The sequence below is a fragment of the Diospyros lotus genome, chromosome 6, assembly GCF_014633365.1.
Source record: "Diospyros lotus cultivar Yz01 chromosome 6, ASM1463336v1, whole genome shotgun sequence".
NCBI lineage: Eukaryota > Viridiplantae > Streptophyta > Magnoliopsida > Ericales > Ebenaceae > Diospyros > Diospyros lotus.
The window spans coordinates 30,546,311-30,572,344 of NC_068343.1; the positions used below are offsets into that span (position 1 = coordinate 30,546,311).

Below are 26,034 nucleotides of genomic sequence, written 5' to 3' on the forward strand. Positions count from 1 at the left end.
CAACCAAAATCGAAGTTCTTCAAGAAAATCTTTTTCTTCTTCCTCGACTTGCCTCCTTCTCTTTCATCCCCCCCAAAACTCTCTAAATCCCTCAAGAATAAGTCTTTATATAGTGTTTTTAAGGTTACTAAAGTCGTGCGCAGTGAAGACTTTCATTTCCCATTGATTTGGACGGAGACGGGCCTAAATCGGGCTTTGAATTGAAGTTCAGAACATTACCGCGGTATGCTTGTTGTAGCAGACCCGTGAGCTCCAGATAGCAATTCTTAAAGTGGTCTGACAGCTGTGTGCATTCCACTGTAGGACTGTGAGCTTTAGAAACTAATTCTTATATTGGTCCTACAGCGGTATGCATTTCGATGTAGGCCACTAGATTTCTTCCTTAGCCTCTTTCTTCTTTACTTTTCACTTTTCTCTCTTGTTACACTTTCACTTTCTCCATCTTATTTCAAGTTGAGAGCTGACCATGCCTTCAAGTTTCTCTTCCACTCCTATCATGCACCAAAATCGTTTCTTTTTGTTCCATGTTTGCTTTGCATGTGATGTGTACCTATATTGACAACATTGAGCCCAAAATGAGTAACAATCATGTTCATTGAATACTTAAATGCTAAGCTTGAACCACAAAATAAGAGTGCAAAATATGCTAATCAGCTACAGTCACTTTGGAGAAGTTTTGACACTTTATCCATGAAGGATTCTGAATCAATAAAGGAGTTCTTTTCAAAGGTTTCTGAGATTGTGAATCAAATTAGAGGCTATGGAGATCAGATAGATGAAAAGAAGGTTGTGGAGAAGATTCTTAGGAGTTTACCTCCTAAATTTGATCATGCAGCAGCTGCCATAGAAGAATCCAAAGGCTTATCAAAGATCACTATGTTTGATCTCAACGGTTCTTTGGAAGCACACGAAGAAAGGATCAAGAAGTCTTCAAGTCAATATTTAGAGCAGGCTTTTCAATCCAAGGTGAATCTAAAAAGGAAGGATCAAGAGAAGAAGGGAGGCCAATTTCAGCAGGGAAGAGTCCCAGAAAGTCAAATAGAGGCTGTGGAAGAGGCCATGGACGTGGTAGAGGCGTTTAGCCTCAAAAACAGAACAACCAAGGCCCTTATTGCATTATTCGCAAGAAGACCAATCATGTAGCTGCTGATTATTACCACAAATGCAAAAAGTGCCGAATCCCTAATCACTCTCAAAGGGATTGCTGGCATCAAAATGCTGAGAAATCTGATGCCAATTAAGGAGAATAATGAAGAACATGTTTTTTACACCTGCTTAAGTACAGAAAGCGAGGAGAACAAAATATGGTTCCTAGATAGCAGGTGCAGTAATCACATGACAGGGAACAAGGAGCTCTTTGTGGAGATTGATGAGAGCGTCTTAAATTCTGTCATCCTTGGAGATGGCAAGGCAGAAAGGATTAAGGGCAAATGAGTCATTGCTGTCCATACTAAATCGGGAGAGAAAAGGAATATATATTCATGATGTACTTTACGTTCCAAATTTGGCTCACAATGTCTTAAGTGTTGGACAACTTGCTCAAAAGGGTTATCAAATTCATTTTGATAAAAATGAGTGCAAGGTTATTGACAAGAAGAAGAATATGGTCATGGCATAAATTGAAATGACCAAAAACAAGGTGTTTCCACTTGCAATGTCATATTCTAATGACATGGCTCTCAAGGGAGAAAGCATTGAGGAATCCCTACTTTGGCACTTGCGGTATGGAAACCTACATCAGAGGGGACTTCAGCCTTTCCAGCGAAGGGAGATGGTGAAGGGACTTCCCCGAATTGAGCAGAAAGATCATGTATGTGAAAGCTGTATTTTTGGGAAAATGCATCGTCTTCCATTTCCAAAAACAGCATGGAGAGCTAAAGCACCGCTGGAGTTAGTACATGCTGATATATTCGGCCCAACAAGAACCCTCCCTCTTGGTAATAAGAGATATTTCTTGTTGTTTGTTGATGATTATACTTGGATGATTTGGGTTTATTTTATCCATGCAAAATCAGATGCCTTTTCTGTATTTCTTGAATTTAAGGCTCTTGTAGAAAGACAAAGTGGATATAAAATAAAGACTTTGAGGACTGATCCGGGGGGGGGGGAGTTCATATACCACCCATTCATGGAGTATTGCAGGAAAGAGGGGATACAAAGGCAGCTTACAGTAAGCCGCAGCCCACGGCAGAATGGAGTGGTTGAAAGAAGAAATAGAACGATTGTGGAGATGGGTACAAGCATGCTAAAAGAAAAGGACTGCCTAACAGCTTATGGGCTGAAGCTGTGAGCACAGCAGCTTATATCTTGAATCGTTCCCCTACAAAATCAGCCCAGAATAAAACTCCCTATGAAGCATGGAGTGGGAGAAAACCAAATGTAAGTAATTTGAAAGTATTTGGCTGCCCTGCTTATTCTCTGAATAAATCTCCTAACAAGGATAAGATTGATGAAAAAGGAGAAAAGTTGTTATTTGTTGGATATAGTGATGAATCCAAGGGATATAGATTATTAATCCCCAAACTAACAAGTTGACTGTTGCAAGAGATGTTATATTTGATGAAATGGCAGTGTGGCAATGGAGTTCCAGCTCTCAAAACTCAATTAAAGTGACTGACTCTGGTCCTGCAGAAAGTACAGAGACTGAAGAGGCAGATCAGACACAAAATCCAGCAAATATAGAAGCTGGAAGTACTTCTGGAAGACAGGTTTCAGGTTCTGGAACCACAAGTTCAGTAGAATCTTCATCTCCAGTCTCTAATTTAAGAAGATCAGGTAGAATTAGAAGACCTCCTTAAAGGTATGGAGATTTCAAGAGTTATTCAGACAATGAAAGTGCAGAATTTGCTCTTTTTTCTTGTGAGCCACAGAAATTCAAAGAAGCAGTAAAAGAAGATAAGTGGCTGAAGGCAATGGATGAAGAGATTGCAATAATAGAAAAGAATAGAACATGGGAGCTGGTTGACCTTCCTGAAGGAAAGGAAGTGATTGGCCTGAAATGGGTCTTTAAGACCAAGTATAATGAAGATGGATGCATGCAGAAAAATAAAGCAAGGCTTGTTGCAAAAGGGTATGTTCAGCAGCCTGGTGTGGATTTTAATGAAACTTTTGCACCAGTGGCATGCATTGAAACTATCAGAATGGTACTGGCCATAGCAGCTCAATTAAAGTTGCAGGTATATCAGCTGGATGTGAAGTCAGCTTTCCTTAATGGAGAGCTTGAAGAGGAAGTCTATGTGGAGCAGCCCCCAGGCTATGAGCTGAAGGGTAAAGAAGAAAAAGTTTACAGGCTAAGGAAGGCTTTATATGGCCTTAAACAAGCTCCTAGAGCTTGGAACAGCAGGATAGATTCCTATTTTCAGCAAAGTGGTTTCCATAGAAGTCCGAATGAGCCATCATTTTATATGAAATGGAGTGGACAGAATTTTATGGTGATATGTTTATATGTAGATGATCTAATCTACATGGGAAATAACCTGAAGTTACTTGCTGATTTTAAGCAGTCAGTGATGCATGAATTCGAAATGACTGACTTGGGTGTTATGAAATATTTTCTTGGCATACAGGTCAAGCAAGGAAAAGGGGAAATTTTCATTTCCCAAGAAAAATACGCCCTTGATATTCTGAGAAAGTTTCAGATGCTGAATTCAAAATCTATATCCACTCCAATGGCATTGAATGAGAAGCTGAAGGTTGATGATGGGTCCAAGAAGGTAGATGAAGGGCTGTATAGAAGTCTGATTGGTTCCTTGTTATATTTGACCCACACTAGGCCAGATATTATGCAGGCCGTAAGAATGCTATCCCGATTCATGAGTAGCCCGAGCACATTGCATTATTCTGCAGCAAAAAGAGTGCTGAGATATCTTAATGGAACCAGGAAACTTGGACTTAGGTATAATAAAGAATCAAAGTATTTTTTGAATGGATTCACTGACAGTGACTAGGCAGGATCCTTGGAAGATAGAAAGAGCACTTCAGCTTTTGTGTTTCTCTTGGGAAGTAACATTATTTTGTGGAGTTCAAGGAAGCAACAAACTGTAGCATTATCATCAGCAGAGGCCGAATATACTGCAGCTACTGAAGCAGCTTGTGAAGCTGTTTGGTTGAGAAAGTTGCTTGCTGACCTAGGCTAGAAGCAAGAGGTGCCTACGGTAATTTGTTGTGATGATATGTCTGCTATTGCTATGACAAAAAATCCTGTTTTTTATGCTAGGACTAAGCATATTGAACTCAGACATCACTACATTTGAGATTTAGTACAGAAGGGTGAAATTCAATTGAAGTTTGTAAGTACAAAAGAGCAGCCAGCAGACATGCTCACCAAGGCAATCAATTCAGAAAAGTTTGAGAAGTTCAAAGCTCAATTGAAAATCACAAATTAAGAGGGGAATTTGTGAGATTAAGATAATTTATGATTTTCAGCATATCAAGGGGCATCTAAAGTGGTTTCTAGAAGCATTTAAATATACAACATTTAAAGTATTAAGAAAGGCTTTATAGTAGAGTCTTTTTGTTTTTCAATATAGCATTTATAGCATTAATTCTCTAGGAATCTTCTTGTATTCCTAAACTGCTATAAATGCCTTGATTGCCTTTATGGTTGTTTGGCTCTATATAAAGAGAAAAGAAATGAGAAGCCTATAGGAGATTTTGATAAAAAAAAGGCTACAGCTCTCCAATATCATCCAACGTTTGTGGCTCTCTGAAAAGTTTTATTTTCTAAAACCACTATACTTCCGCATGCACCAACAAATACTTCGTTGATGGATGGTAGCATCTCTCGGCCAAGTATTTGCACCCTAACTTGATCAAATTCATGATTAAGTCTAGCCAAGAATTCAACAATCTGATCCCTATCCATTATTTGATTAAGGGTCACAACATCCTCATTACATATCATTTTAATATTTTGATAGTGATCCAACTCTAGCCAAAGGCCTTTCATGTAATTATAATACTCCATAACCGACATCCCACCTTGTTTAGCCCCACTAAGCTTGGTCTTAATTTCATAGATAATAGATGCATCTTGTACCTTTGAGTAAGTTTGTGTTATAATCTCCCAAATCTTCCTAGCAGTTCCCAACAACATGTAATTCCTATTTACCTCAAGTAGCATGGCATTCCATAGCGAAGACATAATCTGGGAATCCTCAATTTCCCATGTGGAAAACAATGGATGATCTGCATTAGGAGGAGAGGCCATGAGATGGGCAATTTTCCCTTTTCCTTTAAGAAAAGGTCACACCAATTGGGCCCATTGCAAGTAGTTTTTTTTCGTTTGGGAGGTAGGATAGGTGGATGTTTAGTAGATCTCCAGCAACAGCAACATGATTTGTCTCTTGACTAGGATCAGTAGGCTGCTCCACCTTAGGAACATATCCAGTAAACTGCTCCACCCCAGGCGAAGACTCTCCCGTGACAATATCAAATCGTGTAGACATTCCAGACAATCTGGGAGGGCAACAACAATAGCAGATGGCTAACGAATAAAGGAGTGCAATGAAGGCACTCGAAGAGAGGTTAGAAAGCATGCAATGAAGGCACACGGCTAGGGTTTCAGAAACTGTGATAGCGGCTCTAATACCATGTTAAATAATTGGGAAAAAAGAAGAATATTTTCTCACATTTACAAGGAATGAATGTACAAGTATAAATAGAGAACAACTCTTAAGAAATCTCCTAAGTTTTAGGACTAGATAATTCCTAGAATATAGGACTAGATTACTTCCTACTTTCTAAGACTAGATTACAACAATTAATTTACAGAAAAATACAGCATAAATCAATAAGTTACAACAACAACAACAACATATCCAGCCGTTATCCCACTATGTGGAGTTGGCTACATGAATTCTAGACTTCTATGTGGGTTACATCTCAACAGATAGTTTGTCTAGAATTCATATTTGGATCCGACTAGATTTTACGCTGGCTGTCGGCTACCTAACGCAACCCTCCCCCTTGGCTTGGGACCGACAGTGGATAATATCCCCTGGCGGAGTAATAATGAAATGAAGTTTCAACACCATTTTCATATGGAAACATAAATCAATAAGTTAGTTGCGGATGATTCTGGATGCTACTCTCTCTTTATCTTCTAATCTATCTTCGCCAACACCATGTGATGACAACCTTTGGGCCGACGAATTAGCCTTTTCTGGTGCTACTGTCAACCCTCCTTGAGTTCGCCTGCGACAAACATTTACCATCTTCGATGCTAGAGTACGACTTTTTGTTGCATCATTTCATCTTCTCCAATGACTACGATGGCTGTCTGGGTTTTTTGTTGCCAACCCTTTTGTCTTCCTGTCGATGTCCGTTCTGCGACCCTTCGCTTTCTTTGACGTAGTTTTGTGACTCTGGTTGGTTATCACCTCAATGGCAACTGTTTTGATTGCAGTTAAGGGCGACGGTTACAATGACAGCTGTGGCTGGGGCTACAGCTATGGCGGACGAAAATGAAGGAGATGGTTGGAGATGAAGGAGATGGCCAGTTACCGATGATAGCAGTAGCTTTTTACTTTACCATCTTTGCCGCTCTCTCTCTCTTTCTCCCTCTCTAGACTCTTTATCTCACTGCTCTGATATCATGTAGTTTTTGGACAGAAATAACTTCTCTCACATTTCATTTGATAGGACACATATATATGGAAAATGCAAGGGAGAAAATGCCTGGATGGAGTTGGTTAAGGAAGGGATAATTAAAGAAAAAACTGTCACCTAGAGATGAAAAAATAATTGTACACCTAAATACATAATTGTAATCACATGATTTTCTATAGTTTTAATGTTTTAGATATTGTGTTGCATTTTAGTAAGATTTTGATATAAGAAGCAATAGATGAAGCACAATATTCCATTACATGACACTTCCTAAATATAGCATGCTCAAACAATTTAGAAAATGCCTAACATGAAACTTTGAAGTATTTAGGGGCCTATGCATTCCTTAAGATTTGCTCTTCTTTACCTGAAAGACTAGTCAATATCAAGAGGTCAAGTTGAAAAATTTTCGTGCCAGTGTTTTGTGATGTTATTCTATGAGTTTCATTGATAATGAATTGAATCAATAGGTAGTTCCCTTTAATTGCTTTGCTGATAATTTTTGGAACTCATGTTATATAATCTTAGTATTGCCAAAATTGAATCAATAGGTCATTTCCTTTAATGTTTTGTTGACAATTTGTGGCGCACTCATGTTCTATAATCTCACTATTTTTTTGTTCCCTCGATCTATTTTGCAGTCATGCATAAAGGTTGCACTTGACTTTGTGTCACCAGAAAATGTTCGTGAGTGTCTTCGACTAACGGAGGAATTTCGTGTACTTCCTAAAAATCACAGGGCTAAGGAAGACAAATTGGAGGTATACCACTGTATTTTGTGCTGTTAATGTGAAGCCTTAAATGATTTTTGGTTTAACTATTAACTGCCATATTTCTTCTAACTGTTACTTTATGAACTTGTGCATAAACCTAAGACTTAGGCTAAGACCTTTGCATAACTCCATAAATTGTATCAATAACAAACTTGACATTCTTGCTTTATTATAATTCTTGTGTGTGCGAGTGTGTTGCTTCTTGCTTGTGTTACTGCATCCTTGTGTGTGTGGTTCACTCTGCAGAAATCCAAGCGCTAGAAGCTTATTGCAGGGCTATTACTGAAGGTGGCTTACTGGCCCATTTTAATTGGGTTTTTATTCTTTTTAAATGTCATTAATCTTAGAATAAATTTTCTATGCTACCTTTCTCTCTAAAGATATTTTTTGGTGTATACATACAAAGCAGCAACTCTTTTCATCATTCTATGTGAGAAGCAAACATAAAAGCAATGATGTGAACTAGAACTTCAATACTTATAAGATCAATCATTCAGTTTTGGATGTGTGACTTATCTTCAAGAATCAGACAAATTTGACAATTGTTTGATATGATATTTTTAAAGTGCATCCCAGATGCATGAGGCTCCCTTCTGCAAGGGTTGGGGGATGGTTGTATTTTGCATAAAGTTCTTCTTGCTTTTTGGCAAAGAGGTTTCCACAATTTGAACTTGTGACTCCAATCACATGAACAACCTTATGGTTGCTATCATGGCTACCTTTAAATGTCTTAAATGATATTTAAATGTGTTTGTTTATAATAGTTTAGTGACATGCTCTTTTTTGTAGATTGATAGCCTTGATTTGCAAGGTTATGCATTTGCTAGCTAAAATTATGGATTGTGGTTAGTGAGATTGATTGGCATGATTTATGATGATTGATTTTTGTTAATATTTTCCTTTTGGTTTTGACTATTTTCCTTTTGTATGAAATGGAGGAGTTTTTATCTTGTTATGCACACACACATTTCTGTAGTGAAGGAGCTCTTCGTCTTGGTTGTTGGCAGACTTGTATCTCCACTCGTCCCTCAAAATCAAACTTGTCCTCAAGTTGCAACTTAGGGTATAGGATTGTAAATTGCTTGTAATCTTGCCAAGTGGCTTCCTTTAGGATAGCCTTTACCACTGCACCAATTTTTGCAGCCTCTTTTGTTCCTTGTCAGTGACTGTCCGATTGTTGATGACTGTTAGAGGCTTAATCAATGATTGGTTTCCTTAACAAGCTTTGGGTAATGGTTGGCTTTGAACAACAGTCAAGGGTCCTTTTAAAGGCTTGAGTGAGGAGACATGAAATATCAGGTGGATTTTTGAATTCATAGGCAGATTCAATCTGTAAGTGTAAGCTATCATTCCAATCTCTTAAGAACCTGATAGGCCCATGGTACCTTGGGCTCAGCTTGTTTTGATTTCTGTGATCAAGGGGCATTGCCTATAGGGCTGCAACTTCTCCCGCACCCAGTCTCCCTCTTGAAAGCTGACCTCCCTTTCGCTTTTGTCATACTGCTCTTTCATGTGCTGGTGGGCCTTGGCCAAATGAATCTTCAAACACTTAAGTAGTCCAGTCCTTTGTAAAAGGAAGTGCTTGACCGCTTCCACTGAAGTCCCATGGCTGATGTAGTCTAATATTCATGGGAGAATTCTACCTACCAAAGCCTGATAAGGAATCTTTTTTACAGAAGAATGATTTGAGGTGTTGTACCAAAGCTCAACCGAAGGTAGGAGCTTCACCCCCAGCCCTAGCTTGTCAACTGCATAGGATCTAAGTTAGTCTTCAAAAACCTTGTTAGTCAACTTTGTTTGGCCATTTGATTGAGGATGATAAGCTGTAGTGCAGCTTCGTGCAATGCTCCTTGAATAGTGCTTGCCAAAATTTGCTAAGGAAGAGAGGGTTGGGTCTCTATATTAGACAATGCTCTTTAGGGGAAATGGATCTTTACCACCATTTGAATGAACAATTGGGCTACCTTCTCAGCTGTATAGCGTTGAGTTAGTGCACCAAAATGGGCACACTTATGCCATCTGTCCACAACTACTAAGATTGCACAATGCTCCTGAGTCCTTTGCAACCCCACTATAAAGTCCATGGTAAAGACTTTCAAATACATGTTGAGTATGACCCCCTTGTTTCTCAGTAGAATACTTCACTTTTGGGCAAATGACACATTCCTGCACATATTGCTTCACATTCTTCATAATGTTATTCTGAAGTATCAGACTTTTAAGTTGAGAATCTGGAGCCACCAACAGCTTTCCTTTGTAGCATAAGAGTCCATTCTTGACTCGCTATTTTTCAGTGGACAATCCTCCTTGCTGCAACCTATTGTGTAGCTCCTTAAGCTCCTGATTTTGTTGGGTCTCCTCTTGTATTTGCCACATAAGGTCACTAGTTGGCCTAGAAAGGGCCATCATCATGGCTTATGGTGTTAGTCCCCTTATCTCCCTACAGCTGAGTAGTGTCTTGTCTGGATAGGGATCTACCACCAGGTTAGTTTTCCCAGGCTTATGCACAATCGTATAGTCAAACTACCCGTACTTGTGTAATACACACTCTTAGCATGTGTTACTATTTTATTTCATTTGGAGGCTCTAGATTTGTTTAATCTAAGGGCCAGGATTTCTAGGCTACTAAAACCCTAGAATATATATTATGTTTAGTCTCTTTTAGTTGGCCTATTATTTTATAATAAAAAATTATCAGAGGGTTTTTACAAAAACCCTAACCCTTTGTTCATTCTGCCTCAATCATTCTCTATTGAAGCCTTCTTCATTGTTAGTTTGCTGCTGTTGTTGTTTTTTTTTCTTTTCACATACTGCATCATCTTTGCTTCGTAAGTATGGCTTTCAAATGGTTCTGAAGCAGGAAAGATTACCAATAAAGGCGTCTTCATTAGAAAGGACTATGCTGTATCTAGTATGTTCAAACTTAATACCTATTTCTGCTTAAATTGTTGAACCTTTTGATACTTGACATGATAGACTTGGTTGTGTCAATTAAACACCATAAAGCTAGCTAAGCAAGGGTTGATGAATACATTGCATATAGTGAATATCCACTGACCGAAACTTCATTCAAAAGTGTTATATATTCTACCAAACTTTATTTAATTCATAGCCATTGGATGTTTGCCATGGCCACTGGCTACGGCCATGGGTTCCCTAGTGGCCATGGCTGGCAGCCACAAGGGCTTTTCTGTTAACAGAGAGTGGAGAGGAGAAAGAAAAAAATGGATTCAAAAGTTGAGGGCAAAATGGTATTTTTATTTCTTTTTTTTTTTTTTAAATAATAGAGGGTTCTTTGTCATTTATCAATGTGAAGGGTTTCCATGTCTTTTCACTAAACCTTAGGGGTGCTTTCTGTAATTTACCCTAGAAAAAAAGTTATGTTCATGCATGAAGATAGATGATTAAAAATCATGCCACAACATAAATAGTATATGATAAAATATATTCTATATCTCCTTATTTATCTTGTATTTATCTATCTTGTACTTTATCTTTATCTTATTTCTTTCTTGATTAGGTTTATTTGTATTTTCTTTGTTGTAATCTAGTCCTATAAAATAGGAATGTAATCTCTAAAATCTAGGAGAATTCTTTAGAGAATTCTTAGGAAACTCTTGTATAAATATTTTTCATTCATATCAATAAAATACATGGGAATACTGCTTCCCTTCCTCCTTTTCTACATGGTATCAGAGCCTCGTTAATAGGTTGATACAGTAAACCCTAGTGCCTTCATTGCACAGCTTCAAGTGCCTTCATTGCACCGTCACTGTTCACGTAGAAACGCTTCTGTTCGGCCACCGCCTTCCAGCACTGACACCACTATTAGGTTCGTCGTCATCAGGTTGGCCGACCACCGGAGAACCACCGCCATCAGAGTTCACACGCGCCGCTGTCAGTTCACTTCCAGCTCCACGAGCCGGTGTGTGAAGCAGCATCCGCAGCCCTTACACCTCCGGCTGCTCCAGATCTGATCTCCAGCGTCTCTCTAGCCCATCACTGGTGTCAAAATCTTCCATTGCTGAGTGCTTCCGTTGCTGGTGTCAAACTGTCGATACTGTTGCTGTCTTATTTTTCTTTCTACCGATACTGTTGCTGAGTCTTCACCATGATAGACACTTCTGAGACAAAGAACGGTGTTACATCTGACATGCCAATGGGGAGTTTGTCTAACAGTGACCTTCCAGGGTTACATCAGTCTTATAGGCTTGATGGAAGGAACTACTTACAATGGGCGCAGCTTGTACGGACTTTCTTGAAAGGAAGAGGAAAGATGGCCCATATGACCGAGCCTAGTCTAGATGCTAAAGACCCTAATTTTGCTGCATGGGAAGTCGAGGATTCCTTGATAATGTCATGGCATGGGGCTCAATGCACCCTGTGGTAAGTAAAAATTGCATGTTCTTGTCTACAGCTGAGGAGATTTGGGATACTGCAAAGCGTACTTATTCCAAAGTGGAAGATGCCTTGGTTATTTTTGATATCAAGATGAAAATAAGTGGTACTAAATAAGGTTCTCTAACTATCACCGAGTACTCTAATAAAATGAATGGATATTGGCTTGAGTTGGATCATTATCAAGATATCAAGATGAAATGTAGTGAGGATGCAGCCACCATAATTGCAATATTTGAAAGAGATAGGGTAGTTAAATTTTTAGTAGGCCTTAATGCTGATTTTGATCAAGTAAGGGTGTAGGTCCTAGGGAAAGACAAAATTCCTTCTTTAAATGAAGTCTTTGCTATTGTTCGTAGTGAGGAGCAGTGAACAAAAACACGGCCTAGGCGGCCGCTGGCCGCCGCGATTATGGCCAAATCGGCCACCTTAGGCGTCGACCCGGCTAATCGGTATCAGGCGGTGCCTAGGCGGCCAAGGCGGATGCCTAGCCGCATGAATCGCCTGGCCAAGGCGGCCAAATCGGCCGCCTGGGCCATGTGAAGCATTTAGTATAAATTGATTAGGGTTTTGTTTCCTTACCCGTCACCCCTTTCTCTCATCGATTTCCCCTTCTCTCTCGCGCGCACAACCACCGACAGTCTATTGCTAAATCGTCGTCGCCTCTCTCATGCTAGCACGCCGCCACCGTCGCTTGTAGTTGCAGAGTCGCCGTCGGCCCGTCACCACCGTCTCGTGCTTGCACACCACCACGCCACACTCTGGTTGTCTCTTGCTCTTGCAGCTTCATCTTCTTCAATCTTCGCTCACCCTCCCGGCCTCTGCCTCCTTCGGTAAGTAGTAGCCAACAATAAGCAAGCAGCAGTGTTGTAGCTAGCAATAAGCAAGCAGCAGCAACGCTGCTGCTTGCTGTTGCCTCTCCCCCTTTTGTTTTCTTTTTATTTTTCTGTTATTTAATTTAGTATTTATATTCATATTTGATTATTTGTTATTCAAATATTTATTAATTATTATTATTAATGTATTTAAAAAATTAATATTTGCAACTTGCAAGCAAGCAACAAATGTAGCAAGCTGCCTTTGTTGCTGTTTGGGCTATTGTTAGTTTTTGGCTTTGTTTGTTAGCTAGTTAGCCTAATTGTCTATTTTAATTCAATCATTCAATGTCAATTTACTCAGGAAAAAAAAGAAGAAAAAAGGAAGTCATGTCGGATGGAATTGGGAGTATGGAAGCATCGTCCGATGCCTCCTCAGTTCTTAAAAGAAAATCAAATGATGTCAGATGTGAGTATGGAATGTTAATTAATGCAAAGAATATGGATAAAGTTAAATGCAAGTTGTGTGGTAAAGTTATGTCTAGAGGAGTTTACAGAGTCAAAGAACACATCGGCCACATTTTCGGAAATGTTTCTGCATGTCCAAAATCTTCTCCGAATGATAAAGCTAAATGCAAGAATGCTATTGTTGAGGCAAAGAGTAAGAAGAAGAATAAGAAGCAAGAGGAAGATATGATGAGATCCTCGGTTAATATTTCTAACAAGGGGAAAGGGGTGGATGATGAAGATGAATTCGAAGAGTTAGGGAGTAGAAAAGCAGCTCGTACTCTTGGCCCTATAGATAAGTTTGCAATCTCCATTAGTCCTGAAATTTGTTTGAGTTCGAGAATGACGCAAAGGCAGCAAAATATTAGTGAAGCATTGTTTAAAGAGAGAACACAGACTGTACAAGGATATTGTGCTAGATGGGTGTATGAAGCTGGTATACCTTTCAATGCTATTGATCATGATAGCTTTAAATTGTTTGTTGAGGCGATTGGTCAATTTGGGCCGAGGTTCAAACCTCCTAGTCAATACCAGTTGAGGGAACCGTTATTAAAGGAAGAGGTTGACAGAATGAAAGACTTACTGAAGAAGCATGAAGAAGAGTGGGCACAAAATGGGTGCTCTATTATGACAGACGCTTGGACAGACAGAAAAAGGAGCATCATGAACCTATGTGTTAATTCTAGCATGGGTACTGCTTTTCTTTCTTCAAAAGAAACATCAGACGAAGCACATACAAGTGAACTCATATTTGAGTATGTGGACAAGTGCATTGAGCAAGTTGGGCCACAAAATGTCGTCCAAGTAGTAACCGACAATGCTGCCAACTGTTAGTGTAGGTGCTTTAGACTCAATCAGATTGGACATGTTGTACACTGACAATTATAATCATGTTATTTGAATAAGGAGTTGTTTAAATTCACAAGAAGTCATTCTGTTAGTTTCTTGTTATTATTGTAATAACAATGAAACTAGATAAAAGTCCATATGATGTATACTGTGATTAATCTATAAAGATGTGAGATGATGCATCACAGTTTCTAAACATCATTAAACGTCCCAAGTCGTAACAATGTCAAGAATGGACATTGACAATTGCGGTAAGACTTATATGTGCTATGTTTTTGCTATGTGATAGCAATGGGGATCTTACACCCATAGGCATGGAGATGTCTAGACACATAGGTGACTAATGTTGGAGAACGTGTCACTGGACATGACTCGCCATGAGAATCCATTTTGGTTATATGTTGATGGAATTCTCATACGAGATGGGTGTAACTAATCCTTGGACCTGAGGTTGTCACGGTCATCTCATAAGAAGACCAGTATGCTTTGACATCGTTTTGATGGGCTTAGACAAAGGCTGCACGTGGGTGATCGTTGGGTATATCGTGAGGCTTATGGAGATGGGTGCATAGCCAAGATGAGATTCGTCTATTCCTTGATAGAGGATGATGTATCTAAGGCGCCTTCGGTGGATATTCACTTTAAATCCATGGCCATGGTGAAAGAGATCAATAAGGAGTTATTGATTCACTTTCTATTAAGTAAAGATATCCGGATGATCGAAGAAAAACTTATGTGATCATAATCAAGCAATACATTGCCAACTTAAGATCACATAGGATACATTGACGAGAGGATCGTATTACACGGTAACCATGCTCGTGAAAGGTTATTTGCGGATTATGAATCATTCTGAATAATTGGGTAGGCATGATGCCTGGCTAGAGGCCAATCTTGTCTTATGTGTTTGTACCGACACATTGCCAACATATTCGGAAGCCTAATGAGTCATACGCAATAGGCACGGTCCCTGGTTTAAACCATGAGAGTGGACGTATGGTTAAATGTGACACTTCGGCAAGAAGTTGTGCCGTCGTAAGTTCTCACGGAAAAAGAACAAATAGATGTAATGATGTAGATATGACGATGAGTCGTTATAATGGAAAGAGTTTCCTAAAATGACAATTGATTAAATTAGGAAGGAGTTTCTAATTTAATAATTTTTTATTTGTTGGAGTCCTAAATAGGAAATAAAATATATTTGGGCTTAAGTTAATATTTGGACTAAATTAGATTTGGGCCAAATATTAAATTAAATATTATATTTGGACTAAATTGGATTTGGGCCAAATATTAAAATAAATATTATATTTGGACAAAATTGGATTTGGACCAAATATTAAATATTATATTTGGAACAAATTAGATTTGGGCTAAGTATTAAATATTATATTTGGGCTTGAATTAGATTTAGGCCAAAATATTTTATTTAAACCTATAAAAGGATTTGGGCCATTTAATTATATTTCTAGTTGGACTAGAATACGCCTACTTAAGATTCTAATTAAATTAGAATTAATGGACTTGCCCAATCCATTAGGGTTTTGGAAACCCTAGGATATTTCTCTATAAATATTCCTTTATAGGTTGCCCAAAATAATAGTGAGTTTTGGTGTCGTTTTTCAAGAGCTGTAAAACGTGTTGCCGTTCACTTTTCCCCGTTCCTTTTGGCGTCAATTTGAAACGTGGGCGTTCCTTTCTGTCTATACACAAGCCGCGAAAAGGAGAAGGAGTTAGCACTCCTATTCCGCTCTCCTTGCGAACGGACGCTTGGATGGCTCGAATCCGCGAACGACTCGATAATCTAAATGTTAGATTTATTTATTTATTTGTGAATGATTTAATTTCGACGTTGATCCAATCGCTAGGATCGGGGTGAGGTTCAAAAATTTTTGAACTACGCTGCTTGCCCCATTGCGATCTTGCTTTACTTTCACCAACAATATGGGAGCGTCAAAATTATTGAAGCTGAAGAGGCCGAATATCTTTTGGACATCATGTGCTACTCACACCATCAATTTGATGCTTGAAAGTATTGGAAAAATGCCAAGATATAAAAAAGTCATTGATCAGGCAGAGAGTTTGACAATCTTCATTTATGCACACCATAAGACCTTGTCCTTAATGAGGTCATTTAGGAAGAAGAGGGATATAGTGAGACCGAGAGTCATTAGATTTGCTTCTTCTTTTCTTACTTTACAGAGTTTGATGGAGAAAAAAGGCCCGATTGAGGTCAATGTTTACCAGCTCTGAATGGGAGTAGTGTAAATGGTCAAAGAATGTTAAAGGGAGAGCAGCATATGCTATTGTGATGAGCATTGCTTTCTAGAATGGTGTAACTTTATGTCTTAAGGTTTTTGAACCTTTGGTGAAGGTGCTTCGAATTGTTGATGCAGATAGAAAGCCTTCTATGGGTTTTTTATATGGAGAGATTAAGCAAGCAAAGGAAGATATTAAGGAAGCCCTAAATAATCTTGAGAAAAACTATAAGCCTATTATAGAGATTATTGAAGTAGGGGTGAAAGATAGGCTAGATAGTCCATTGCATTCGGCGGCTTACCTTTTGAATCCCTACTACCTTTTCAAGAATAAGACTATATATCTTGATAATGAAGTGATGGATGGGTTTTTTAATTGTGTGGAGATGTTTTATCATGGTGATGATCATTTTGAATTGCAAGGTCATGTCATAAATATTGAGTTGCCAAAGTATACTCGTAAAGAGGGAGCTTTTGGAAAAGTGTGGGCAGCTCAAGGCTGTGCAAAAAATGATGACAATTATAATCCAGGTATAAAATTCCTTTAATCCTTTTCTTAGTTCCTAATGTGTATTAGTGTATAAATTTGTTTACTTTATACTTAACTTATGTAGTTACATGGTGGATGATTTATGGAAATCAAACTCCAAACTTGCAACGAATGGCAACAAGAATGCTCTCGTTAACCAGTAGTTCATTCGGTTGTGAAGGAAATTGGAGCACTTTTGAAGGGGTTGGTGCATATGAAAATATGAACTATATTTCTTTAATATCAATAACTTATCTATCATTTAAATTGATATTACTTTTATTTTATTTATGTAGATAAATACGAAGAAAAGAAATAGACTGGATGTGCATCGATTGAACAATCTTGTCTATGTCCAATTTAATGCAAAACTGATGAACAAGCAAAAGAGGGAGAAGGAAAGGAATGTTGATGTGCTACTTGCTAGTGATGCCAGCAATGCACATGGATGGATTGTTGAAGGAGGAGGTGATGAAGAAATTGAGCTTGGTACGGGGCTTATTTGGGAAGTGATTGGTGAAGCATCCGGAGCAGACGAGATGCTTCAACCTCGAAGAAGTTCTAGGATGAGAGAGCTTTATGAAGATGATTTTCAATAAGAAGAAGAAGAAGAAGATGAGCAAGAGCTCAATGAATTTGATTTTGAGTCTGATAAAGATCATGTATTGGAAGAATATGGAGAGGAAGAATTCCAATTAGATAGTTAGATACTTAGGTGGTGTTCTCTTTGTGTTTCAGTTTTGAGTTTTGAATTCATTTTGAGTTTTGTGTTTTGAGTGTCTGTTTTGAAAATTTTAAAAACGCATTCTCTTTGTTATTCTGAAAAATTGTTTTTCAAAACAGAAAATTGGAATATGCGTTTACTTTGAAATTTTGTAAAATGTTATTTTATGATAATTTATTTAAGAAATTTGATTCAAAATAAATTATAAATTTAATTTAAAGAATTTCAAATATAATACAAATTATATAATTTAATCATATATAATATATTAAAATTACAAAGTACATTCTAAGTCATTTTTAATTTCACTCAACTATTAATTTCATAATAAATTTATTTTTACCTATAAATTAAAATTTGATATTAATTTTGAGATTTAAATTATTCACAACATAAATATTTAAAAAATATATAAAGCATAAAATAACAAAAACTATATAAATTGGGCGTGGAGGCGCGGAAGGAAGAAATGGAAGAGGGCGGTGGCGGGCGATTGGATTTGGGCATGGCAGGCGGTGGCGGGCAAGAGCGATGGCAGTGGCGGTGGCGGATCTGGGCGTGGAAGGTAGTGGCCGGCGGTGGCTGGGGCAGATTTGGGCTTGGAGGGCAGTGACAGGCGAGGGCGACGACGATGGCGGTGGCCGATCTTGGCATGGAAGGCAGTGGCGGTGGAGGATCTGGGCTCGGAGGGCTATGGCGGGCGAAGGAGATGGCAGTGGCGGGCGGATTTGGGCGTGGCAGTGATGGTCGTGGCGAGCGATTGCAGTGATGGCGGTGGCATGGATGATAGAGGCGATCGAGCTTGAACAAAAAAGAAGAGAAAGAGAAGAGAGAAGAGAGGTTGAAGAAAAGAGATGAAAACAGTGGCTGTTTTCCGTGTTTTGGTTGGAGGCTGGTTTTGGTTGAAAACAGCCAAAACGTGTTTTTGGCATTTTGAGTTTTCTGTGTAAATTTTTTGTGTGTTTTGCAAAATGTGTTTTTGAAAATGAGTAAGTAAACGCGTTTTGAGTGTTTTGAAAACTTGAAAATGGAAAACAGGCTAAAAATGCCAAAGAGAACAACCTCTTAGATTCTTCAAATATGGTTTATGTTGCATTATTGTTGCTTTTGTCTTATTGAAGTTTGAACCTAGAACTGATCTACAACAATTGTTTTCTCATGCTTAATTCTATATTTCACTTGTCATTCCATTATTGTTGTATTATTGGTTTATGTTGCATTATTGATGATTTTTAACTTTGATTTAATTGAAAATAACATCAAATTACATCACAAAGTTAAAAAAAAAAAAAAAAAAATAGCAGTTTCCCTATGCCTCCTAGGCGCTAGGCTCCAGCCTGGCGCCCGACTAGCGCCTAGCGCCTTTTAGAACACTGGTGAGGAGTATAGGAGAATAGCTATGCTAAATGAGACTTCTCTTGAAGGATCTGCAATGGCAACTAACAAGATAGATGCTTCTCGGTTTAGGTCACAACAAGGTGGGAATGTTTTTAATCCTAAAGCTCAAATTAAAGATGGTTTATGGCATTCTTTTTGTAAGAAACCCAGGCATACCAGAGAGACCTGTTTTAGACTCCATGGGAAAGAAGTGGTACTGAATAAGGTAGGAGAAATGAAGAATCTTTAGAATTTTCAACCTCGACAGCAAGTTCAAGCCTATCAAGCTGCCAAAGAGGAAGATATTGCATTAGAGAAGACATATTCAGTTGCAACCGATTCATCTATCATGACCGAACAGCTTAATGCTGAAGAAATCAACAAGCTTAAAAGCTTCCTAAAGACTATTCAAGGTGGTTCTTGTTCCATGGCTCAAACAGGTATTTGCTTGAATTCTGAATCTAGTATTGCCTCACATACTATTAGGAATAATCTATGGATTCTAGATTCAGGGGCTACTGATCATATGGCCTTTGATATAAATGTCTTCGATTCCTATACCTCACTAAGTAGCTCTAAAAAGATAACGGTGGCCAATGGTATTACAATTCCTATTGCTGGACATGGTAATGTAAATCTTAATTTCTCATTGCCTATGCAACATGTTCTTCATGTCCCAAATCTTTCTAGCAACTTTATTTCTGTTCATAAGCTAACAAAGGATTTAAATTATTGTGTTGTCTTTTTCCCAAACAAATGTTAATTTCAGGCACTGGACACGGGGAAGAAGATTGGAGTTGGTGAGGAATGGAATGAGTTGTATTTTCTAAAGTCATGCAGTGTTGATCTTAAGGGGGAGAAACCTTCAGCCTACTCTTCTCAGCCAGCTTCAGCTTCTTTGATTCTTATTCAACCAGTTGTTTTGATTCATGATTTTTGGCTTCAACATTGTCGTTTGGGGCACCTTGCCATTAGTACTATGCAGTCTATATTTCCAACTATGCTTAGAAATTTGGACATTTCTAATCTTCATTGTGTTGTGTGTTAACTTTCTAAACATCATAGAGTTTCATATCTTATGAGTAACAATTTATCTTCTCTTCCATTTACTTTGATTCATTTAGATGTGTGGGGACCATTTAAAATTCCTAATTGTTCTGGGGCTAGGTGGTTTATTACCTTTATTGATGATTGTATAAGAAGAACTTGGGTTTATCTCTTAAAGACCAAGGCTGCTATTAGTTCTATCTTCCTTATTTTCTATAAGATGATATCTACTCAATTTGGGTCTCAAATTAAAAAATTCCGAACTGATAATGCAAGAGACTACTTCAATCATCACTTGCATAACTTCTTCCAGCAAGAAGGTATAATTCATGAGTCTTCATGTGTTGATACTCCTCAACAGAATGGTATAGCAGAAAGAAAAATGAAACATTTGCTCAATGTTACTAGAGCTCTCTTACTATATCATTCTGTCCCTAAGTCTTTCTAGGGGGAGGCAGTTTTGACTGCTGCCTACCTAATTAACCGAGTTCCTTCTACTCTTCTAAAACACCAAAGCCCAATTCAATGCTTGTCCTCCTATTTTCCAGGAGTGTTTTCTGATACTCCTCTTCCTTTGAGAGTCTTTGGTTGTGTTGCTTTTGTCCATGTATCCAAACATCATAGGGATGAACTGGACCCTCGAGCCTTCAGATGTGTGTTTCTTGGTTATTCGCCCACTCAAAAAGGGTAGAAGTGTTATCACCCTGCTACTAGAAAATTTTATGTGACCAAAGATGTTACTTTTGTTGAAAATCAGTTATTCTTTGGTCCTCCTAGTGCTATATTCAAGATATACATATATCTTGGGCTGATATAAATAATGATCTTCCCATTTTGGAAACCTTTCATGATTTGCAATTTCATGCTCCATCTAACTCTTCCTTAGATGAACAGAACCATTCGAAACCTCCAGAAGAACAACTGCCATCCACTCCAATTCGATTCAAAGGATCTCCCTATGTCTTTAAGTGGAGAACACAAAAACAACAGCCCATTCCAGAACCTCTTCCAGCTCCAGTTTCCTTTCTTAATCCAGGTAATAAAACCTCACGTTGTTGTCCCTTTGATTCTTAGCCCAATTCTGCCACATCTAATTCACTGCTTGCATCAATTACTAATGATCTTGATCTACCAATTTCCCTTCGCAAAGGGAGCAGAAGCTGCACTGAACACCCTTTGGCCAATTATATGTCCTATCATCGCTTATCTCCAAATCATAAGGCTTTTCTGACTTCCTTAGACAGAATTCCTATTCCTAAGATAGTTAATGAGGCTTTCCAAGATCAGAATTGGGTTCAAGCAATGCAGGAAAAGATGGGGGCCTTAGAAAAAAATCAGACATGGTACATTGTCCCTAAGCCAAAGGGAGTCAAGCCCGTAGGCTGCCGGTGGGTTTTTAACCTCAAATATAATGCAGATGGGTCCCTAGAAAGGTATAAGGCAAGGCTAGTTGCTAAGGGATACACACAAGCTTATGGTATTGATTACGTAGAAACTTTTGCTCCGGTAGCCAAAATGTCAACTATGCGTATCCTATTAGCCCTGGCAGCGCACTATGGCTGGAAGTTGCACCAATTTGATGTAAAGAATGTTTTCTTGCATGGAGATTTAGAGGAAGAGGTGTTCATGGACTCCTTCCCGGCTTTGATAAAGGGTTGTCCGGACAGGTATGCAAATTAAGGAAAACTCTTTATAGCCTTAAACAATCTCCTTAGGCCTAGTTTGATCGTTTTTCTAAAGCTATGAGGCATATGGGTTATTCTCAAAGTAGGGGTGATCATACTCTCTTCTTTAAGTATTCCTGTGGGGGAAGGGTAACAACTCTTTTGGTTTATGTGGATGACATTATTGTCACTGGAAATGACTGTGAGGAGCAGGTACAACTTAAGGATAATCTGTCTGAGACTTTTGAAATTAAAGATCTTGGCATTTTGAAGTATTTTTTTGGGTATAGAGGTAGCTTATTCTAAAGCAGGTATCTTCTTATCCCAAAGAAAATATATTCTTGATCCATTGCATGAGACAGGTTTGCTAGGTGGCAAAGGTGAAAGTACTCCGGTGGAATTTAATGTTAAATTATGTGATCAAGGTCAACCGGTGGATAAAGGGAGGTATCAACGATTGGTCGGTAGACTAATCTATTTATCTCACACCAGACCAGATATTGCCTTCGCAATATGTTTGGTTAGTTAGTTCATGCATTGTCCTACAGAAGATCATATGAAAGCTGCACGAAGAATTCTGTACTATTTAAAGACAACTCCAGGTAAAGGAATCTTATTTAAAGTTGGGACAGATTTGGATATCACAGGATACACTGATGCAGACTATGGAGGGTCTTTGGTTGATAGACGTTCTGCCACAGGTTATTGTGTCTTTTTAGGTGGAAATTTGGTTTCTTGGAGGAGTAAAAAGCAAGGGGTAGTAGCGCGATGAAGTGCTGCAGCTGAATTTCAGGCACTAGCAATGGGCCTATGTGAGTTGCTGTGGTTGCGAATTATTTTGGAAGATTTGAGGATTTTCAGCCATGGGTCAATCAAGTTGTGTTGTGATAATAAGTCAGCTATAAGTATAGTACATAATCCTATACAACATGATCACACCAAACATGTGGAGATAGATAAACATTTTATTAAGGAAAAATTGGAAGCCGGTTTGATTTGCATGTCGTATGTGTCTTCGGAAGAACAACTGACTGATTGTTTGACCAAAAGGTTGCCTCGTAAACAGTTTGAAGACTTGGTGTGCAAGCTAGGGATGGTTGATATCCATTCCCCAGCTTGAGGGGGAGTGATAAAATATATTCTCTATTCTCCTCATTTATTTTGTATTTTATCTATCTTGTACTTTATCTTTATCTTATTTCTTTCTTGATTAGGTTTATTTGTATTTTTCTTTGTTGTAATCTAGTCCTATCAAATAGGAATGTAATATCTAAAATTTAGGAGAATTCTTTGGAGAATTCTTAGGAAACTCTTGTAGAAATATTTTTCATTCATATTAATAAAATACATGGGAATATCGCTTCCCTTTCTCCTTTTCTACAATATACTCATAGCAACCATTGCCAAATAATTTGTTATACCTAATGTGAGGCAAATGTATTAGAACCTAAAAATCAAAATAGTACAACAAATTAACCGAATCAAAATTTCTATTTTTCCTAAATTTTGAAACTTAAGACCATGCATATTTTTTCCTTGAACATTCATAGCAGTCAACAATTTCAATTTTAAGCCTTTCTAAATTAAACCCATTTATGCATTTTGTAAAATTGAAGCTCTAATTTGATCTGCCCTGCATTCACTGTGAGCAAATTGGAATTTTCTATTGTGAATTTGTATTGAAGGTTAATCTTGTTGGAATTTCATTTGGTTGGGATTTAAATAAGACTGTTCAATGCTGTATTGGTGTAATTGAATGCCCAACCATTCAATTGGGCCCCACATATCACTATCGAATTTGATTCAACTTAGTGTTACTTGTTGAAGATTTTCCCTCTTTTAAACATGGGACAAATGTGGGCACTAGTTGATGGATCAATGGTTTGGGGCTTCTATTGAAATTGAACTTGAACGGTGTACTAGGGTGGGATATTTTCCTCGTTTTCTTTTTTCTTTTGTTCTTGATTTCTAGTGCATTGAGGGGATTCAATTTCTACAAATCAGGGGCAATTGAGTTCAATTCTTGCAATTCAAAAGGCCAATTAACACTACTCTACCAAGCCTTGTGAGACAAGAATAATCTAAGCATCAGATGGTAACGCTTATTAGCTATGATGAATGATTGTTCAGTAGTGACGAGTTTTTGTTACTTTTTGGTCCCGTGCCTTCTGTGTGCGTACATGCATGTTTCTCCTTCTCTAGATTATATGACTTATGCTAAATTGTTGTGGTCTCCTTTCCCCTCTTAGGTTCTTTTATTGAGTTTCTAATCTAAATTTCATAATAATTGGGTGTCAAGACCCCAAGGATATAATATGAATTATATATTATATGTGTTATAGTAGGTTGTGCATTGTTCTACGTTGCTGTTGTAGCTTGTAAATAGGTTAGGCTAGTTAGAGAAAAGATGTAGATGAATTATAATTGACTTCAGTTTTCTCTCTCAACATTTTTGATCTCTCTTGTTTCCCTCTGATCACTTTCTCTTGTTCAGTTCTGTCTACACTCACCCTTAATTTTGCTGAATATCTCCCTTTGTTCTGTTTGAATCTCCCTCCTTTTCTATTCAATCTCTTCCGATTTCTATCAATTTCCTATCAAAACCCTAGGTAAATCATAGGTTTAAGACATTGGGTTACAGTGATCCCCTTTCTTATAGGGATAAGTTTCTAGGAGAAGGTTTACTTTTTCTTTTATCTACATGCATACACATCTAATTTGTTAAATATCTAATATAATATGTAGAAAACCATGTACAAGAAATAGAGACTGTTAGGTAGTTAGGCTAACTATAGGGACAACTTTTTATACAGTTATTCATTTTTTAAGTGGCAGTTTTTTCTGTGTGTAACTGACACCATATAAGTAGTTATCATTTGCGTATAAATTTGTCCAATCTGAATAATAAGTGAAGTTAATTCTGTCCAAATATCTACATGGTATCGGAGTTGTGAGACAGAGAGTTTAGAGGGGGAGAGAGAGAGAGCGGTGAAGATGGCAAAGTTCTTTGCCATCATTGGTCACTGCACATTTCCTTCATCTCCTTTAACTTCGTCCACCATAGCTGCAATCGCTGCCACAATCATCACTATCGCAGTCACCCTTAATCGCAATCGCAACCGTTGCCATTAAAGGGATAACTGACTACAGTCTCAAAATTACATTGGAGGAAGTGAAGGGTTGCAGAATGAAGATCGACAAGGAAGATAGAGGGTTTGTAGCACAAAAATCGAACAACCATTGCAGTCATCGGAGAAGATGAAAAGACACACCACAGAGCGACACTCCGACATCGAATATGGTAGATGTTGGTCACAGGCGGACTCATGGAGAAGGCAGATGGTTGCACTAGATAAGGCTGATTCGTTGATCGTTATCATCTGGTCATTCGATGATAGCACTCGCGACCGCCCCTACTGTCACTGCCTTGCCAAATATCCTAAGAAGGTGATTTGCACGGACTCAGCCAAGAAAATCCGCTTGCTACGGATGAGTTAAACAACGGGTATGACAAGTTGTCTATTTTTTTGGAGGTTGCTGCTTTAGCCTTTATGGTGGCTTTATCTTATTTTAATTGTAAGGGTGATTGTTTCAGCCCAAGTATAAAAAAAAAAAGAAGTATTGTGAGAGTTATTGCTTTAGCCCAAGTGTAAAAAAGCATTGTACGGGTTATTTGCTTTAGCCCAAGTGTAAAAGGCATTTTATTGCTTGATCCTGTGAAAAAGCATAGTGTGATTATAGGTAAACCCATCAAAAGCTACCATTGTAAAAAAAGATATTGTTCACCTCTCATAAAGGGCACTTGGTAGGAAATTTCATCCTCCTCAAGATGGCACTAGAGAACACCACAAAGGAGATGTATTCCAACCCTGAAGGCACATTTAAGTCGGAGTAAATTTCATCCTCCATGAAACGACACAAGAAATCTGGGATGCTGCAAAGGGGACGTGTTCTGACACTAAAGACACAACAAAGGCGTTGTGAACGAAAGCTCTCAATTACCCAATATCATAGTCGTCTAAACTAGATATTGATAGTAACTCAACATGTTCAAAGTGACCTAAATAGTCAGACACTTCATAAAGAAAAATTGAATGTGGATAAGGATCTACTGAAGACCTAGTTTGAAGATGTGAAGATCCAAACTGAACTTTCCTAATATTTACAGCCTAGTTTGAGGGGGCGTGTAGAAAACCATGTACAAGAAATAGAGACTATTAAACTATAGGGACAATTTTTTATACAGTTATTCATTTTCTAAATGGCAGTTTTTTCTGTGCAACTGCCACTATACGAGTAGTTACCATTTGCGTATAAATTTGTCCAATCTAAATAATAATTAAAGTGTACTTAAAAAAAAAAAATTAGAGTGAAGTTAATTCTTTCCAAATATCTACATAATAGAATCCATCTTTAACTAGGAGTTCTTTTCTTTCCAAAAGTTGAATATTGCAACTTCATCTTTATTATTAAGATTATTGTTA

The 26,034-nt window shown here is 38.1% G+C and overlaps 2 protein-coding genes across 6 annotated transcripts in view; both read left to right on the forward strand.

Moving 5' to 3' along the window:
- LOC127803870 (lysine-specific demethylase JMJ26-like) overlaps positions 1-26,034 on the forward strand; it is an 82,847-nt gene that overhangs the window by 35,591 nt on the left and 21,222 nt on the right. For all 5 annotated transcript variants that reach the window (XR_008023598.1, XM_052340461.1, XM_052340462.1 and 2 more), the window contains one exon: positions 7,251-7,370. Coding sequence is in view for 4 of the 5 variants with exons in the window: in XM_052340461.1 (XP_052196421.1) it covers positions 7,251-7,370 (120 nt within the window). In the remaining variant the exon portion in view is untranslated. The remainder of the gene's footprint in view (positions 1-7,250; positions 7,371-26,034) is intronic.
- On the forward strand, positions 8,036-17,405 carry LOC127803871 (uncharacterized). The gene is made up of 2 exons (XM_052340464.1): positions 8,036-16,942; positions 17,035-17,405. Exon 1 carries the CDS (start codon positions 12,944-12,946, stop codon positions 13,934-13,936), a length of 993 nt encoding a protein of 330 aa, XP_052196424.1. The 5' UTR covers positions 8,036-12,943; the 3' UTR covers positions 13,937-16,942; positions 17,035-17,405.